Source organism: Glandiceps talaboti, chromosome 5 (assembly GCF_964340395.1).
Source record: "Glandiceps talaboti chromosome 5, keGlaTala1.1, whole genome shotgun sequence".
NCBI classification, from domain to species: domain Eukaryota; kingdom Metazoa; phylum Hemichordata; class Enteropneusta; family Spengelidae; genus Glandiceps; species Glandiceps talaboti.
Genome location: NC_135553.1, coordinates 11,246,425 through 11,265,486, shown reverse-complemented (window position 1 = coordinate 11,265,486; position 19,062 = coordinate 11,246,425). Strand labels below are relative to the sequence as shown.

At 37.6% G+C, this 19,062-nt stretch overlaps 1 protein-coding gene across 1 annotated transcript; it reads right to left on the bottom strand.

The window, feature by feature from the left end:
* Positions 1–6,041: 6,041 nt before the first annotated feature.
* On the bottom strand, positions 6,042–9,465 carry LOC144435926 (uncharacterized). Its single transcript, XM_078124567.1, has 3 exons — positions 9,399–9,465; positions 6,692–7,609; positions 6,042–6,269 (listed from the first exon to the last, which is right to left on the bottom strand). The coding sequence occupies exons 2-3, from the start codon at positions 7,228–7,230 to the stop codon at positions 6,149–6,151; spliced, it is 660 nt and encodes a 219-aa protein (XP_077980693.1). The 5' UTR covers positions 7,231–7,609; positions 9,399–9,465; the 3' UTR covers positions 6,042–6,148.
* Positions 9,466–19,062: the final 9,597 nt, after the last annotated feature.

The following is a 19,062-nucleotide window of genomic DNA, read 5'->3' as shown; positions in this document are numbered from 1 at the left end:
CAAGTTCGAGTACACGTATATTAGACTCGTAAGCAGTCTATCTCCCACATATTTTCTAATACACCTATATATGCTGCTTTTCAAGTAGTACACAACGAACTGCGTTAACATAAAACTTCCAAGTGTTCATTTTTACACAACACCTTTTGTTCTAAAAGAAACTGAAAAATTAGATTTTGAAATGCAGTTCACTGCTGAACACAGTAGTACTAGTTTAGCAGCCTGGCTGGTTATTCCATATTCGTTCAGTCCCTGGGGTACGTCAACATTACCCTTGGAAACAGTGCTTGTGCCATAAGATATATTTTAATGCTGTATCTTCAGTAACCCAATACTAAATTAGTTTGAAGCAAGCATCTACTTTGTACCCAATTACAGAAGGGTATAATACTTTAGTTCAACTCATGTAACAAAACATGATATAACTTGAATAATCATGGATAAGTATAATATATGACCAAAAGAAAACATCTAAATAACGAGCGTCCATTGATAATGGTACTCAAAGAAGCAGGTCAAAATACGTCTGATAGAAACGGACTAAAAAATGTGACAAATATAAAATTCGACCACTTTGCCTAACTGTGTCACAGTCACATAAGAATTCCATGTAGCCAAAGTGTTCCGAAGGTGTCGGAGCTAGTGTTAGAATGGTGACCAAAATATTTAAAGTATAAATTGAATAATGATTATTAACCGTTCTTCCAAAAATGGCTTATAAATGACATGCATCCATGGGTTGTGCTGCTGCTGCTCCTGTTGTTGTTGTTGTTGTTGTTGTTGTTGTTGTTGTTTGTTTGTTGTTGTTGTTGTTGTTGTTGTTGTTGTTGAATTTCTTGAATGGTTATCAGGATCACCAAAATATTAGCCCTATTGACAGTGCTGTTTTAATCCTGACATAGCTACGTGTCTGCAGAGGTAATATGGTATACCAAGTGCCCCCTAGTGTATTAACTTATTTCCTCTCTTTGTCGTCTGTGTAAGCTGGGGGAGACGGAGTACATTTATATATATGTTAGTTTTTAGACCTATAAAGTATTTCTTCATACATATACCTCTCGCTCAGACATGACGTCATTGTACGAGGGAGGTGGGTTGATATCATTTGCCGTATCGTAACTTGGAGGTCGCAACAGTACGCTGCAGAGAGAGAATAATAAAGAAAATTATACACATAAATACATACATACATACATACATACATACATACATACATACATACATACATACATACACACACACACACACACATACATACATACATACATACATACATACATACATACATACATACATTTATCTGTGTGTCTAGTCTGTGGCTTTGTGTGATTTGTGATTTGATTACATAATTGTTTTACTAACAAGGTTTTCCTTTTTAAAATTCATTTTGTCAACTAATATTGGCAGTTATCATTTTTTTTAAAGTTACGAGTATGTCATTACTTAAAATATTTTGCCAATCGCATAATATTGACATTATTTTATCATCGCTGTTGTTGTTTTGTGCTTTTCCCCCATATGCATTTTAGCAAATGTGATTGATATACATAGACATGTGTTTGGTGATTATTACACATTATTCACTATCTTTGTTTACTTACACGTCATTATAGGATGGCACATCTGATGTCGGTTCCCTCGCTGGATCATTTGATGTATCAAAATTGAACATATTAATATATTGGAGAGTAATACCATCGTCTTCACTTTGGGGCAGCACAGTGTTGCTCTGGCTAGACGGTCCACTATCGTTTACATTGATGGTATTCATGGTATTAACATTTCCACCTTCTGTGTGGTCGCTTGAACCTTGACCCGATTCAGGGTCGTTATTATCATAGGTACCACGCCGATGTGAGCAAAATTTTCTGAAACAAAACCCAGACCAATACCAGGCAAGTGAAATTAGACACCCAAATGCAAATATCACACCTCCAAAAGATACTTGCACAACGTCATAGGGTGATGAGCCAGTTCCAAATAAGATGCCTCCAACTGCTAGCATTACAACTGACGATACTAGCAGGCCTCTCATTACAACACGTTTTGTACAGAACGTTGATTGAGAAGTATTCACTACTGCTTCCGACGATACACCTGTACTCGGACGGGACAACTCAGATGTAGTTGCGACGGGTGTTCTCCCTGCACGTCCATTGCGCTGATTGTGTTGGTAACGGCGCAAAACCGGCCTTGGTCTTGGACGTCGGGCCTGTCCAGCCCTTGCATTTCGACGGTTTCTACCTCGTTGCTCCGTATCATCATTTTCGTCATCGCCCCTTCTTCCCCGGCGTCTATTGCGCTGTTGATTGTGTGAGGTCGCCCTTGCATTTCGACGGGTTCTACCTCGTTGCTCCGTAGCATCATTTTCGTCACCGCCCCTTCTTCCCCGGCGTCTATTGCGCTGTTGATTGCTTGAGGTCGCCCTCGCTCTTTGACGGGTTCCACCTCGTCCTGCCCTAGTACCACCTCCTTCATCAGCCCCTCTTCCCCGTCGTCCTGCATTGTTCTGTCTTTGTCTTTGGCCTTGTCCCGCCCTTGGAACTCGTTGGGCTCTGCAACGTTGCCCCCTAGTGCCACCACATCCTTCGCCTTTACCCATTATCGTCAAAGAACAACTACCAGAATCGTTTTAGCAAAACAATTGTACGTGTTGCACCACACAGCTCACTTATAATGCCATTCATTGTCGCAACATAACCATTTTTTTCATATGATTTAAAACACCTACTCGTTAATGTCTTTTAATTCCTATATATTTAGTCTTTTGTAACTACATACAGTGCATCTAGAGTCATGTGACAACAAAATTTACCTAACAAGTTATTCGTCCGAATGGAAGTCTCGGCCCGGAAGAACAAAACAAGAATCACCATCAAGTGTGTATGATCCACAGCTCTACACTTTCTATGATATCATATAATGGACTCCACGGGCAATACCTGCATCAACTTTATGTCCACCGTGTTCAACTGCACTGATGTCACCAATTACATTACGATGAAATATCAGTTGTAACATTTTATTGAATGATCAGAAACAGCTAGCTGTCTTTGTTCAATTTGACACTTGAAGCACATCTATTGGCAGCAATCTGGATGTGTACCTGTGTGTAAATAATGAAAGTAAAAAAAAAAACATGCAATGTACGTTAAGACAATATTGTAGTAAGGGGCGAGATCAATAGTTCAATGTAGGGTAAAACAAACTAAATTCTTTTAGGGGGTGGGCGAATTTACTTCTGATCCTAAAAAAACGATTTTACTTTTAAAATGAATCTGTTTGTACTGCTAAATACAAATATTTCTTTTAAAAATGGCATCAATTTGAGAAATAAAATATCTGCTAAATGCATGGCACTAAATAAATAAAGTTTCAACAAAAGAACTTTGTCTTTCCTCACTTCACACAGGCTTTGTATTCATAGCCCTACATTCTACTACAGACTGATTTGAGCTGTCTGAAACATTTTCATGTTGGCCAATCTAGTTAGAAAGGGGTGAGGTGGGGTCTAAAGTTTAACTAAAATAATTAAGTTGTTATCCTACATTGAACTATTGATCTCGCCCCTAATATCATACACACTTTAAGTTTGTACATTTCAACTTCTGTATTTTTTTGCAGTTTCGTGAGGGTTATACATGTACAACTATACACCTATTGCCTGGCTATGAGGGCAGTGTTACACATTTTATACTATGGGGGCTGGTATACAGCTTTAATAGACCACTAGAGATTCTATATAGTGGTATGAGAGTACAGTTACTATTTCCCGAGATGTAAGCATCTCAGACTACTAGTACTATAGTTGTATAAGATGCATATTGAGGTCACTATTGGGTCGCTAGTCACAATGGAGGATGAGCATATGTAGACTCAGACCTCTAACGTGGTCTGAGATGTAGACTAGGCAAGTCCAGAGAGACTTGCAGTATTTGATTTTAAGCCTTTGTGCACACTACCCTTCTGCTGTGGAATCTGTGCTGACTGGGCCTCAAATTACTAGCTAGACTAACTGTATCAGACGTTTATATGTATTTAATACTGTCCATTCTGGAAGGCCAACACTACAATATATAATACCCTTCTTAACAATCTAGTCATGAATACCGTGTTGTACACTCACCTCATGAGTTCATGTGTCCTTCAACGGGAGAAACTCTTTGTATGTCACGGTGACCCAATGACAAGTAGAAAATCTAATTTTACTGCTTCGACGTTTAGACGCACCACACGCTAACAGCTTCGACGGTCCGCACTTTGGCCTACGACTACCACGTACGCTCTTATTAATATTATTATATTATATATTATGTCAACATACTTCAATAAGTCATAACACACGTCAAATGGTTTGAACGAGTATAGGACCTTCTAATAAACCCATGTACTGTCTTGATGTTATTAAACATGCCTTCGCTATTAACATGTAAATTTTGTCATTCACAGTTGAAAGGCTTCGAGCTGACAAGCAACGTACGGTGTGTTTCCTTTCACCATGGATACAGCATTAATGTTTGCATATGTATAGAGGATACGCAGGTCAACACTTTGTCATTATAATAATCGCGAACACCTAAATCATTGCAGTGTCACTAGTCGTAAGATTTTGACTCACGAGGTGGGGTCACAGGTGACTGTAATTTTTCAAGTCGTGACGGAAGACATGTCATCGCACTTCTGAGACCAGCAAATGACATTCAATGTTTAATAGTGGAATAAAATCTATTTCACTAGGTCACGAGTACTGTGTATTATGGGATAGGTGCTATTCGATGATTGGGTATTATTAGGTGAATAATTTATCATCATACTCCAAATTGACTCGTGAGAAAATGAGTGATTGCAAGATTTTAAATCGCAAATTCGATTCACTGTATTTTGAGTATTAATTCAAAAAATGCTGAATTGGTGAATCGGTCACTGTGATAGTGGTTATATTGTTTATCTATGGAAATAGAAAGCGGCAAACAACAAATCGTGAACAACTACAAATCTAGCTTTAGCAGCCTGACACCTAGTCGTGTGGGAATGTTGACTATGGTCTCCAATCACGACTAGAAATATTAGGCTATGTTTTTATACGCCATGATTCAGATCATTCTCTCAGTGATAGGATGGTATCAACAAATGGCCTAATAATACCGAATGATGTGTTCGTATAACATCACGGATCATGATCATTTTTTATTAATTTCATTAGTTTTTTTTCCATATACATTTGAACACTATGAAATCGCTCTTGATTCCTACCGTGGTTGGTATTGATTTAATTATTCCATTAATCACACACCTGGTTGGAATTTCCCCTGGCTTAACAATTCAAGAATGATTGGTTGAATTTGGTTGAATCTGTCATATCAGACACTACCCACTGTCTTATTCAACCTTATCAAGATTACAGGACGTTAATGGTGTTTGAAAACTTGGTGACAGCTTTAATCTTTGTACATAATTCGAAAAAGTAATAAATCATTGAAAGATATAAAAGGACGCCCTCTAGCTAGGTGTTGGCCAAACCCAGCATCCTAGACCATGATTTAACATCCTAATTCTGTATGAGAAAAGGTGGTCATGTTATATTTGTAAAGTGGTACAAGACTAGCAATCTGAAAGAAAGAAAGAAAGAAAGACAGACAGACAGACAGACAGACAGACAGACAGACAGACAGAGACAGCCAGACAGAGACAGCCAGACAGAGACAGACAGACAGACAGACAGACAGACAGACAGACAGACAGAAAGAGACAGATAGACATGACAGACAGAGGAGAAAGAAAGAAATACTCGTGTTTACCCAGTTTCTTTACAAATCACTCCCTGAACATACAAAAGTTGTACACATTTTTTATTTGGGTGTTTTTTGCAATTTATTCAGAGTTGCACACACGGACTTGGTTTATGTTATTTCACATTATGTTTTAAGGTAGATAAACAGGAATGATATTAACCAGCTCCCCCCAAAAAACAAAAACAAAACAAAAACAACAACAACAACACAACAACAACAACAACAACAACATACAAAACAATTTCTCGTCCATATGGCTACTGTAATACCAACTTGTCACAATATGGTTTTAGTTTGTGATTGTCGTGTTAGTTACTTGATTCATCGAAAAGTAACACGTCGCTTTAATAATAATGCTAAACCCCAGTGGTACTGTTATTGCCAGCTCTTGTAAATATGACATCATCGTACGAGGGAGGGGGTGGGTTGACATCACTTTCCACATCGTAACTTGCAGTGACGTCATCAGGTCGTACGCTGTATATAGAGAGAAGAAAATGAAGAAGGTTGTTCACAGTAATCGCATTAACAAAACGTTCAATAACTACATATTATACAGTAGGTTTTAACAATGAACTTATAATAGCGTTAGTACCTGTTACTATAGCTATTTCACAGACATGTACGAGAGAGGGGGGAGGGAGGGAGGTAGAGAGGGAGAGGAAGGGGTGGAGAGAGTGGCTACATACAATACGTACATTGGGAATATGCATACATGAATACATCAATATAATCGCACAATACATATATGTGTGAACGTGTGTGTTTTTGTACATTTGTTTCTGTGTGTTTACTGAATCTCTATTGTATACTAAGAAATTTAGGATACTGCATGGGCCATGTACACGACTAATTCTGCCACTATTAAATTATAGTTTATACGCACAATGTTTACTTACACGTCATGATAGGATGGAACACCTGATGTGGGAATATTTGACTCATTAGAAATAAAGATATTAGTTTCTTGTTGAAGTACATTCTCTTCCTCTTCATTGTTTGGGGGCGCAGTTTCATGGGGTCTGTTGGCTTGCTGTCGAATTCGATACTCTTCCGACGAAATGACTCTGTTGAGGGACATACACTTTACACAGCTAATTACAAGACATATACTACCAATACCCCCTAGTACACCACCTACAAGCTGTATTATTAAGTTTGCATCGCCGTATTCACCGTAGAACGTCAATATTAGTCCTGGTATCAAGCACACCACAGCAATTATAGTATAGAAAACGCCTTTACCGATCAATGTCATTGTGTTATCATCCATGGTGTCGGCGTTTGTGTTGTCGGCTTCGTTCTGTTCGGTACCTGTTCCTGACGAGTGACGTTGCTGTCTAGTATTTGCGAATATGCTATTCCAATATAATTTTGTACCTAATACAATACGGTGGATGCGATATCTAGTGCAGTATTGACTACACGATGTTGCCATTGTGCCCGATTATAGTTGTCAACAGAAAGCTTACAAACTTGAATGGATGCCGAGCAATTTCACCTCCTTTTCCGATTCACGCCACAATTCATAGTTTCCGTTTTGGTGGTATTCTGTTTTTATCCGCACTCGTCACGAAACTATCATGTAATACACTATCACATCGTACATCTCATTGCAAAACCAATGTCTGAATGCGTATGTACAGTATGGTCTGTGGGGGTAGCTCGCCAAACTTGTTTCATCAGTTTAGACCGTTTCATGTATGATCCGGTGCCGTTTATGATGTACGAGTGTGCCAATTTGCATCCGACATCCCAGAACCACGTTCATATACTTGCCAAATACAATGTAAATGGGTAACGTAACAAACTTTAATCTGCAATATAAGAGAACCAATACCTGAACTTCGTATTCAGAATACTTTTGCTATAACGCCAAGTACAAAGTAATAATAATTGCAAAGTTCGACTTCAACAACATAATAATGTTATAGTTCCAAATAAATGTGCATAAAATTTTGACACATACATACATACATACATACATACATACATACATACATACATACATACATACATACATACATACATACATACATACATACATACATACATACATACATACATACATACATACATACATACATACATACATACATACATACATACATACATACATACATACATACATACATACATACATACATACATACATACATACATACATACATACATACATACATACATACATACATACATACATACATACATACATACATACCGGTACATACATACATACATACATACATACATACATACATACATACATACATACATAGATACATACATACATACATACATAGATACATACATACATACATACATACATACATACATACATACATGCTTATATGCATGCATGCATACATACATACATACATGCTTATATGCATGCATGCATACATACATACATACATACATACATACATACATACATACATACATACATACATACATACATACATACATACATACATACATACATACATGCATGCATGCATGCATGCATGCATGCATGCATACATACATACATACATACATACATACATACATACATACATACATACATACATACATACATACATACATACATACATACATACATGCATGCATATATGCTTGCATGCATGCATGCATACATACATACATACATACATACATACATACATACATACATACATACATACATACATACATACATACATACATGCATGCATATATGCTTGCATGCATGCATGCATACATACATACATACATACATACATACATACATACATACATACATACATACATACATACATACATACATACATACATACATACATACATACATTTTTGTCACTGAGGTCGAAAGATTTCAGCCTCCATGGATCGGATAAACTAGTATACTGAGTCTCGCTATCATGTACTTGGGCATGGGTGTGCATGGCAATTGTATATGGCCTATGCTAAGAATATGCATTTCAAAATGGAAGCCTTTTCTGATTTGTTTTCCTTTTTTCAGTGATATTGAAAATGTTCTCAGGAAAATCGACATTGATTAATGCTGCAGGTTTCCATGGCGACATTTGGAGCCATATATTCGTACCACTAGCCGTGTTCTGACTACCGAGTGTCTATATCTGTCAATATGAACTGTCTGCCCATAGACAGTGGGGGTCTATGGTCTGCCACACAAGGCCTTGACACACCATTTCATTTATAGCACTTTTTCTTAGTACGTTGAGTGAATATGGTCGTCAAAACCTAACATTCAGAAAATGCAAAGTGATCTAGTACTGTCACAAGGGACACAATGTCACTAAAATCCTATGGTAATAATAGCACACTCGTATTCTGTACACGAGTTTTGAAACATGACTAACAACGCTACTGGTGTCGAAATTGTATTAGGGTGACCTCCAAATGAAATACAATATGCATATGAACACATATCTGGCGTACTTGCATTTTATTCTCACGTGAACCAACACTGAGGTAGTCACTTCTATGTTCACTAGGACGTTGACATTTCCGCACTATAAATTATAATATTTACTATTTAGAAAAATCATTTAGTGAGCGAACATACGTATTTTTAAAGGCAGATATTAGACAAATACATACCTTCACTTGGTTCCGCGTCCTTTCGTAATATGGAGACTCGAAGTGGGTCAACATGGCATAGTAAACATTACTGCCCCCAGTCACGTGATTGATGAATACACGTGAAATCATTACTCAGTTACGAACTCGGCCAACTATATCTGAATACTAGTATTAATTATGTTAATTGCAAAAACACAGAATATATAACATCAGCTATATTAAGTGTGTATCTAACGATTATTTATCACTTGGCAAAATTGGCTCGCTCTATATAAGCATACAAAACGTTTTAAGTATTGTCCGTGCGAACCTATCGGATATTGCACCGTTCTCACCGTTCTCTCTCAAGACGTCTAATAAAATGAAAAGAATTAATGAATATTATTGATGACCAGTAAATTATGTAAATTCATATTTAAAATTTACTGAAATAACATAAAACAGTACATATAACATTAGAGGAAAATCAAAGTCAAAATCTCAAATAAGGTTCAGTTGTATATGAAGTTGTTAAACGATTTTGATTATATATATATATATATATATATATATATATATATATATATATATATATATATATATATATATATATATATATATATAGTTTTGGTAGTACTGGAACTCTTTCTTGGGTGTAACTCGGAGTTTCACGCATATTGCGATCATCAGACACTATATATATATATAATAATCATACAAAAAAATCCTAACCATACACATTACTGTACTATAAGAACACGTGTAAATCCTTTTCTGTCATACAACTCTTTCTAGAAAGGCTGAGTCGTTTGGCCAAAATACACGTGACAAACTCCATGCTGTGTATATCCATAATTGACCATATCACAGAGCCGGGTATTGTCATAACCCTCCATGGCCATACCACGCACACAAAGGTGGCGCTGCTTACTTCCGTCTGTGCTTCATTTCCGGTGAAAACATGGACGTTGGTACACAACATAAAAATATCACAAGCATCAAGTCTTAAGACCTGTAGCTGCCCTATGTATTAAGCTTATCTGAGTCAAGACAGATTTCAGACATGACACAGAACTTGTTTCTGCTCTTAAATATGTACCACTAAATTATTTTCCGAAATCAAAAGCCATGATCATCGGACTGTCCTGATGACAATGTTGATGATACGTCATCTGAAGAACCTGAGAGCGACATATTTTGCTGGGAGTTTGGAGAAGGTGTCATGATTTGTTCCTCTCTTCTTGCCATCACATCATCGTAAGATGGTGGCGGTGGCAAATTGGGTTCTTCTGCGCCAGCTGTTGTTGTGCTGCAGAATGCGGGTGGATACGAATGGGGAACTTCGCCTGGTTGTGGATACGGAGGGCTATTGTCTGCTCCTGGGTGGTTCACATCCATGTATGGTGCCGAAGGAAAAAAGCCTGTCGTATTCTGCATAGGAATGCTAGATAGGAAAACAATGGGAAATAATAAATTTTCCAATTGCATAACTCATCAACTAGACATATCAAGTTTGACACACGCCTAACAAAAAATAACATCATGACATGTACACTATAGTGTCTAGTACCTATGCGGTATTGTTACGATTTACACCTCCACTCACATTTAGTCCAAGTCATTACTCTAGAGGTCCTGAAGAGCATTAGATGCAATTTGAAATTCATCCACATCCACCAGCACAGTCATAAACACCATATCTTTGCTAATCACAAAATTCTAACCAATAACACAGTCCCTCATTAAAAAAAGTTAGTGTTTATTGCGGCAGTTACGTAATGTCCAAAATATGGTATATTTGCCAACTCAGGATGCTACTTATACCAGCTGACTTATACACTGTTTCAACTATTTTGTACTGACAGAGGGACTTTGACCTGACGTGGTTTAGAGACCACGTTGGCATCCAGGTGGTATGTATTCTAAATGATTGAACTGTGTTTTCCATTACATCACATTCGTGTATCGTGTGATGCCTCTGAACACAGAGAATGGCAAGTCAATCACTTTTACTAGTAAAATTAATTGAGGTGGGCATTTCAGCGTAGACAAAGTGTGTAATTAAAGATTCCCTGGGGAGTTACATAATACAATTATCTCTGGACGGACAGAGATACCTTTAGTCACGGTGAATTTCAACTCTGTCTCTAGACTTGCTCAAGTCTCCCATTCTCGCAAACCAGAGTTATTATTTCTAGGAGGCTCGTTAAGAACGTTGCCGTAAAACATGCCGTGGTTTGCGACGATGAAGTTTATGGGTTTTTTTCCACTCTTGATATGATTTTTTTAAAACACAATTGTTTTCATTTTTGTGAAATAGCAACCTGAATAGAGTGATTGCAAACGGTCAGATGGATGAACACTAAGCCCTGAGAGACTACTAGTAAGAGGGGAAAATAAAAAAGTTGGTCATATTTTCCTTCACAAAATTTGAAATGAGTAACAAATTCAAGACTATGAGACAATAACATATCCCCGGTGACTGGTGCCGGTCTCCCCTGCCTCCATCTTTGAACAGTAAACACAAATAAATACATACATAGTACATACATACATACATACATACATACATACATACATACATACATACATGTACATACATACATACATACATGCATGCATGCGTACGCACGCACGCACACACACACACGCACGCACACACACACACGCACGCACAATATTTCCTTTACCAAGCAACATTTCCGATCACAAAGTTACAGAACGTTTTCATACATAGTTTATTTGAATGGTTTGCAATGAGATTAACATGATCGTAGAGTTCCTACAAGTGTCTCAGTGTTTGTGATTTCTTGTCTTGTGCAACTTTCATTATATATTCATCTGGGGGAGGGTCAACGCAATCGATAGTATGGTTGAATGTCTGTCATACAGTGTAGTAATTGTACTCTACTTTCAGAGGTAAACTAGCCAACCACTATAATATTAATTTATATATCAAATAACATGTTATGCAATAGCACTGTTCCCTGTTGAAAAGGTTATATCTTTTGTTTTAGACGTTGGTATTAAAATGGTAATGAATGCGTTACGATGCGGTGAAATTATTACATGTAATTGTAACAAAAGTAATGTGGGCGGTACCTGTGCGTATCGTTCACAGGTTCATTTTAAGGGGCCATGACATTTTTGAGAGAGGGGACACTGCGAAATTAGTTTTGACTAAATATTTTCTCCTAACACCCCCCCCCCCACCCTGTATATTTTATTCGTTCCTTACCTGTGTCCTTGGTCTTCACTTGAGTACATGTAGCTAGTGTGTACATTGCTGTACTGTGCAGCATTTGTGTCATAGTATGTATAGCTGGTTGTTCCATCTGCATTAATGTTACTTTGTAAATTGATACGATAACCTGTATGGCCAGACGGTCCAGCAGCGTCAACATTTATGGTATAAATATTTCCACCTTCTTGCGGTGAACCTGGTGTGGGGTCGGTTGAACCTTGGCCCGATTCAGGGTCAACATTTTCTAGACTATCGGTCTTCATGCAATATCGTGTGTAAATACACGAGCCGATTAAAATCACACCGCCAAGTGATAGGAGTACAGCTCCCGCAGTTATTAGTGCCTCATCTGCTGGCATCCCAATTCCTAGGCAAGTTGCTCCAGCCATAATCATTGCAAATGACAGGACTCTCATTACAATGGGAGAGGTACAGGGGGTTCTTGTACTCCCTCCCGTACTTGACGATACACCTGTGCTTGAACTGGTAAACAAAACTCCAGTTGCAACGGCACGTCTTCCTCTGTGTCCATGGCGCTGGCGGCGACGGCGGCGTTGTTGGTGATGGTGGTGACGCCGTCTCGCTCTTGCTCGTCGACGGGCTCCGCCTCGTCGCCCTCTAGTACCACTTCCTTCGCCTTTACCCATTATCGCTGGGCGTTACTGTAGTTCTTGATTCAAACTAAGTAAAGTGGTCTGAGATTCAAAGCACAGTGTTCTGCGTTGAAGTACACATACTGCACACCAGCTCAGTTGAATTGTTTGGTTGGCGTACTATTACCTATGTATATCATTGAAGAAAACACAAGACAATGTAAACAACCACTTTTCGTGTGTGGTCTGGTCAACCCAAGGACCCTCCCTCGTATTTTACAATACACCGTTTTACTTGTAACATGTGTACTGTGGTTTGAATTAACGGACGTGACCTATATATTCACCATAGCGTCAACGAATCAAGTTACCAAGCAAGCACACGGGGTGATCATTCTTGTTCCACATCGAGTGATTTGTTTGAAACACACGTCTGCTAGGGTTCTACTAAGTAATACAGAATTCGAACTTACTGAAAGGACCACCACTCTACACACTCATTGTAAATAGGCGTAATCCCACATTTAGCTAAATGTGATTGTACTCACCCAGTTTAGATACAACGTATACGGTATATTGACGTGTGATGACCAACCCCACTTGTAGTTTGGGTGTGTTTGTGTGAGAAACGTGAAACGTCACTGCCAATGTTAATCATTGAAAGGCTACTATAACGTAATACATTTAGCAGTTTTTGACTCATCAAACGTCAATGAATGTGTGGTCTATCATCATTGAGTGCATTGAAGCGATACAATAACGTCATGTTCACGTGACTATGCTGTATATATTACGTAACAATGTAATGGGCTATCTCGAACTTATGTAATACTATTACGACGGAGCATACAGTGGAAACGGAGATGGCCTAGCATGATTTGGCAGATACGTCACAAAGTCTTTACCATAACGATAGCTACGTTGTCGCATACATTACATTAGTTAGATCTGTTATATACTATTACCTTGGATTGATTATACTGACAGTATAATTACTCCAAGCTATTACTAACAACACATTCCGACCTGGTATTATCGTATATGCGATGTTAATAAACTCAGATTTGGAATAAAACCGACAACAATTACTGAATATTCATAACGATCAAGCTCCCAACTATGTGGTCAATGCATGTGATGTCAAAAAATAAACCAAGGACAATATTTTAACATAGTTTTTTGTGTGAAATTTATTGAGTTGCAAATCCGAATTTGGGTTATAATGTAGTTGTTTCACTTTTTAAGGTCACTAGAAAAATATAGTAAAAATTTGTTGTTGTTTTTTTATTTGGACGGTCGTACTATGTTTCTTATGAACCAACAACCCATACACTTTGTCAATTTGATAAAACAATAAAAAATACAGCTTCTCAGTGCAGGATTGGAAAAACACACACAATATCATCAACTTATGGCCGCGACCCCACGTCACCCGATCTGAGCGAAAATTATCGTCTAAGTTTGCTGAAATTTAGGAACTCTATCTAGGGTCCAAAGATTCCTTCCGTCGTTTCCAAGTCAATCGGAATATTAAAATACGATTATGAAAATATCACCAAAATGTACATAACCGTAAGTAAACGTATTTTTGTACCTGTATACACGATAAATGAAGTCAAATTAATTTTTGGGTCCGCACCCAAATTATCAGCGTCTTCATTGGCCGTCACGATTTCAACCTATTTCTGACTAGATTTATGAATAATATTGACCACTGATTAAACAGTTTTCAGTGAATATGATTTGACCAATTTTTAGTTAATATATCTTTGGTTATTGTATGGGGGAAAAATGCCCCAGTTGCAGATATTTCCGGTTTAAGCTTGTGACTGATATTTCTTTATCAAAACGCAAGATGATATTGCTAAACCCCTGTAACAGTATGCCCTGTGCTTGAAAATATGACATCATCATACGAGGGAGGGGGTGTGTTGACATCACTTTCGACATCGTAACTTGCTGTGACGTCATCAGGTCGTACGCTGCATGGAGAGAAAAAAAACGGAAAATGTTGTCCACAATAATCACATTACATTAAAAATTAAAATTAAAATAAACGTATACAATATATATATATATATATATATATATATATATATATATATATATATATATATATATATATATATATATATATATATATATATATATATATATATATATATGTATATATAAACTCAGTATATGTAAAATGTCTATGCTGGAGTAAACAGCGCTCAGTACATATGTGTGTACTGAGCGGCATAATACCTGGCAAGATATACATTATATATGTGCAATAATATTAATAATTCTCCATCCCCACCTCTCACTCACTCTCTGTTTCTCACTCACTCACTCACTCACTCACTCACTCACTCACTCACTCTCTATCTGTCAGTCTGTCTGTCTGTTTGTTTGTCTGTCTGCCCCTCTGTATGTATGTATGTATGTATGTATGTATGTCTGTTTGTCTGTCTGTCTGTCTCTATGTCTCTCTTTCTCTCTCTCTTTCTCTCTCTCTTTCCTTGTCTGTGATATGTGTGACTAGCATACCGTTCATCAGGCTAAGTCAATAACAGCGTGAACATACACCATGTATCGACAGCTCATGCCAGAAAGTCTGACAAAAAGGTGTGAATTAATATCCACATATTTTATAATAAACTATGTATTATAGGCATATTCAAAAAATGATATAGTCATGGGTGACTCTGGTGTATTTTTGTAAATGTCTTTACTCTGTAGCCTTACAATAGTGTAATTCAAGATGCCATAGACACGCCCAAATCTACAATAATATACTCTATACACAATAAACTTACATATCATGATAGGATGGTGCATCTGACGTTGGATCGTGTGTGACATCATTTGAAGCATTGGAAATAAAGATATTAGTTTCTTGTTGAAGTACATTCTCTTCCTCTTCATTGTTTGGTGGCACAGTTTCATGGGGTATGTTGGCTTGCTGTCGAATTCGGTATTCCTCCGACGAAATTGCTCCATTTAGAGATATACACTTTACACAGCTAATTACAATACATATACTACCAATACCCCCTAGTACACCACCCACAAGCTGTATTATTAAGTTTGCATCGCCGTATTCACCGTAGAACGTCAATATTAGTCCTGGTATCAAGCACACCACAGCAATTATAGTATAGAAAACGCCTTTACCGATCAATGTCACTGTGTTATCATCCATGGTGTCGGCGTTTGTGTTGTCGGCTTCGTCCTGTTCGGTGCCTGTTCCTGACGAGTGACGTTGCCGTCTAGTATTTGCGAATATGCTATTCCAATATAATTTTGTACCTAAAACAATACGGTGGATGCGATATCTAGTGCAGTATTGATTACACGGTGTTGCCATTGTGCCTGATTTAATAGTTGTCCACACTGAAAGCTTAAGAAACTTAGAATGATGAGAAACTTCCACTCAGATTCTTTTTCTATTCGCTCCACAGCTTGTGGTTTAACATTTGATAAGTGCCCTATTTCACGCTATATATTGTAGACACTATTTGGTAAAACGTACATCTCACTGTAAAACAAATGCCTGTACGCTTTCACTGAACATTAGTAGGCCTACGGTCTGACGTATGAGGAGAATACCCTTCTTCACTGATGTCAAAGAACCACTCTGGGTGACGTAACGCCGGACTTTTCTGCAATAGAGCGGAAAACAAATTCCCAAATGTATTTATTTATTTGATTGTAAATTATAATGTATATATTGCTCTAAAGTAAATTTATATTGACACCAGTCGCATGTATCCTCTTGAGCTATTCATGCTTAGCCTACGTGGTTTTCATCCTGACATACATTGGGAGTTATTTGTACGTACCACTACCCGTGACCTGACTAACGAGTGTTTATATCTGTCAATACTTATAAAGTCATGTCTGCCATACAAAAGCAATGACCACCTAGCTGCACCGTTTTACATTGTATTCATCTGTGCATTCACGAGTAAATGCGGTCGTCAATTGCATATCTGACATTTATAAAACGCAACTTGAAAGTGAGTTGTCATAATAGTGACATGGTAATCAAAATGAATGTTTTTTAATTGTAATGATCTGTTGTAAAAAGATAGTACACTTGTATTTTGTAAGATAGGTTTTTGAAAAACGGTGAAAGTCACCTTGTTCGACCTCCAAACGGATTACAATACCGATATACGTATACATATGCATGACTTGTACAGGTATATAATGTACCTGTTCAAAGCGTACTTGCATTATAATCTAACGTGATACAGTAGCAACAACGTTTCTAGGAATTTCACGTTCACATATTGTAATATACCAGGCTTTCACGGGTGCAAATCAGCGGGTTTTTTCATTAAAGGTTGCTATTAGACGAACACATACCTTCACTTGATTCCGCTCCCTGAGGTCGCATGGCATAGTAACATGGCTGCCTTCAGTCACGTGATCATCGTATTCGCGAAACCATGCAAATGCCGTGGTACGATTGGGGAACGTCTGACACCCGAACATGGTTTTAAAAGTGTTAAGGGGTAGCCTGCCAGATATTTTAAACACAGCCATCTTGATTCTTGATTGTCAATTCCACCATGAGTACCTTATTTGTTAAAGTTGCCATATGGATGAGGATTGGATGTTTATTTTGGATTTTTAATTTATAAAACAATTTTATCATGGCTAAATCAATGTGAAACAACACAGACTAAGTGTGTGTTTGTAACTCAATACATTGCAGAAAACAAAGATTTTACACACTCCATTAATGTTCTGCAATTTATGAATTAAAAATCAAAAATAAATACTCCAATCATCATCCATATGGCCACTTTAAACAATGAACGAAAAATGGAGGGATAATAATACAAGGGGTATATTCCATCGAATCAAACACCAGTCTACACATAGTACATCGCCCTCTTCTGCAAAATATATCTTAAAGGATGGGATTGTTCGTGCCAGAATTCCAGCTCAACTCATCTTGTACTCACAAGCTGTGCTACTCTTGGCGATTCTTGCCAACGCCGGGAGAACTGACCCATGACTAATATAAACAGTTTAAGATGATGGAAGAGGAGTATGTACATGTAGTGAAGGGGTGAATTTGCAACCCCTCACCATACTGATACGAGATAAGTGGGGTAGGGTGATCACAGGAACGTACAAGCTACGTAAGGGCGGTAACCTTAGAGTTTTAAATAAATCATTTCTGAATTCACAATTTCTACAGAGTAAATGACCCACTATCATTTTAAAGGGTTACTCCAAATCCATTTTGGACGGAGAGGAGATGAATTAGTGTGTATGCGTGACGACACCCCGTTCATATACGTACTTTAATCGGACCCCATGTCGCCCACAGAGCCGCGATAGGGAGAACGGAAGATATACATTGTGTTTCTATCATCTATAGTTTGCTGTGGTATTATATACTTAGAAATATTACCCCAGTCTAGTATAGGATCGGAGTGCACTGCATACACACCAAATATTTCCAGAGCTATGCCGAGAAGGGCCAGAATTGCTTCGACTTCGTAACCACCTTTTATCGTCATAGTTACTAATATACTGCATGACTTACAATAAATGCTTTTGTGACTTGTTTTAATTGACATATTAAAAACAATGGCATATCATTGTAACCAGGCACGACTATCCAAATATAGCAAATTCAAGTGCACGTTCAGGCTCGGTATGTGAGTCTCCACTTCGGTGAGTCCATGTAGAATAATGGACATGAGATACCACAGTTGTATAATTCATGTAAAAATCGAACCGTAGTCTTATATAAGGATTTTTTCATGGCAAACAATAAAAGCACTTTGTAATGCACAGTTGTTTTGTTTTGCCATTAAAAAAGACAGATTTCTGTATACATTATTATATAATATAA

What these genes read in the sequence shown, in the direction of transcription:
- LOC144435926 (XM_078124567.1), bottom strand. Translation starts at nt 7,230, where the DNA reads ATGGCAACATCGTGTAGTCAATACTGCACTAGATATCGCATCCACCGT. An exon ending in GTTCCATCCTATCATGACGT is followed by an intron (nt 6,270 to 6,691) that starts GTAAGTAAACAT and finishes CTCTATATACAG; the next exon opens with CGTACGACCTGATGACGTCA.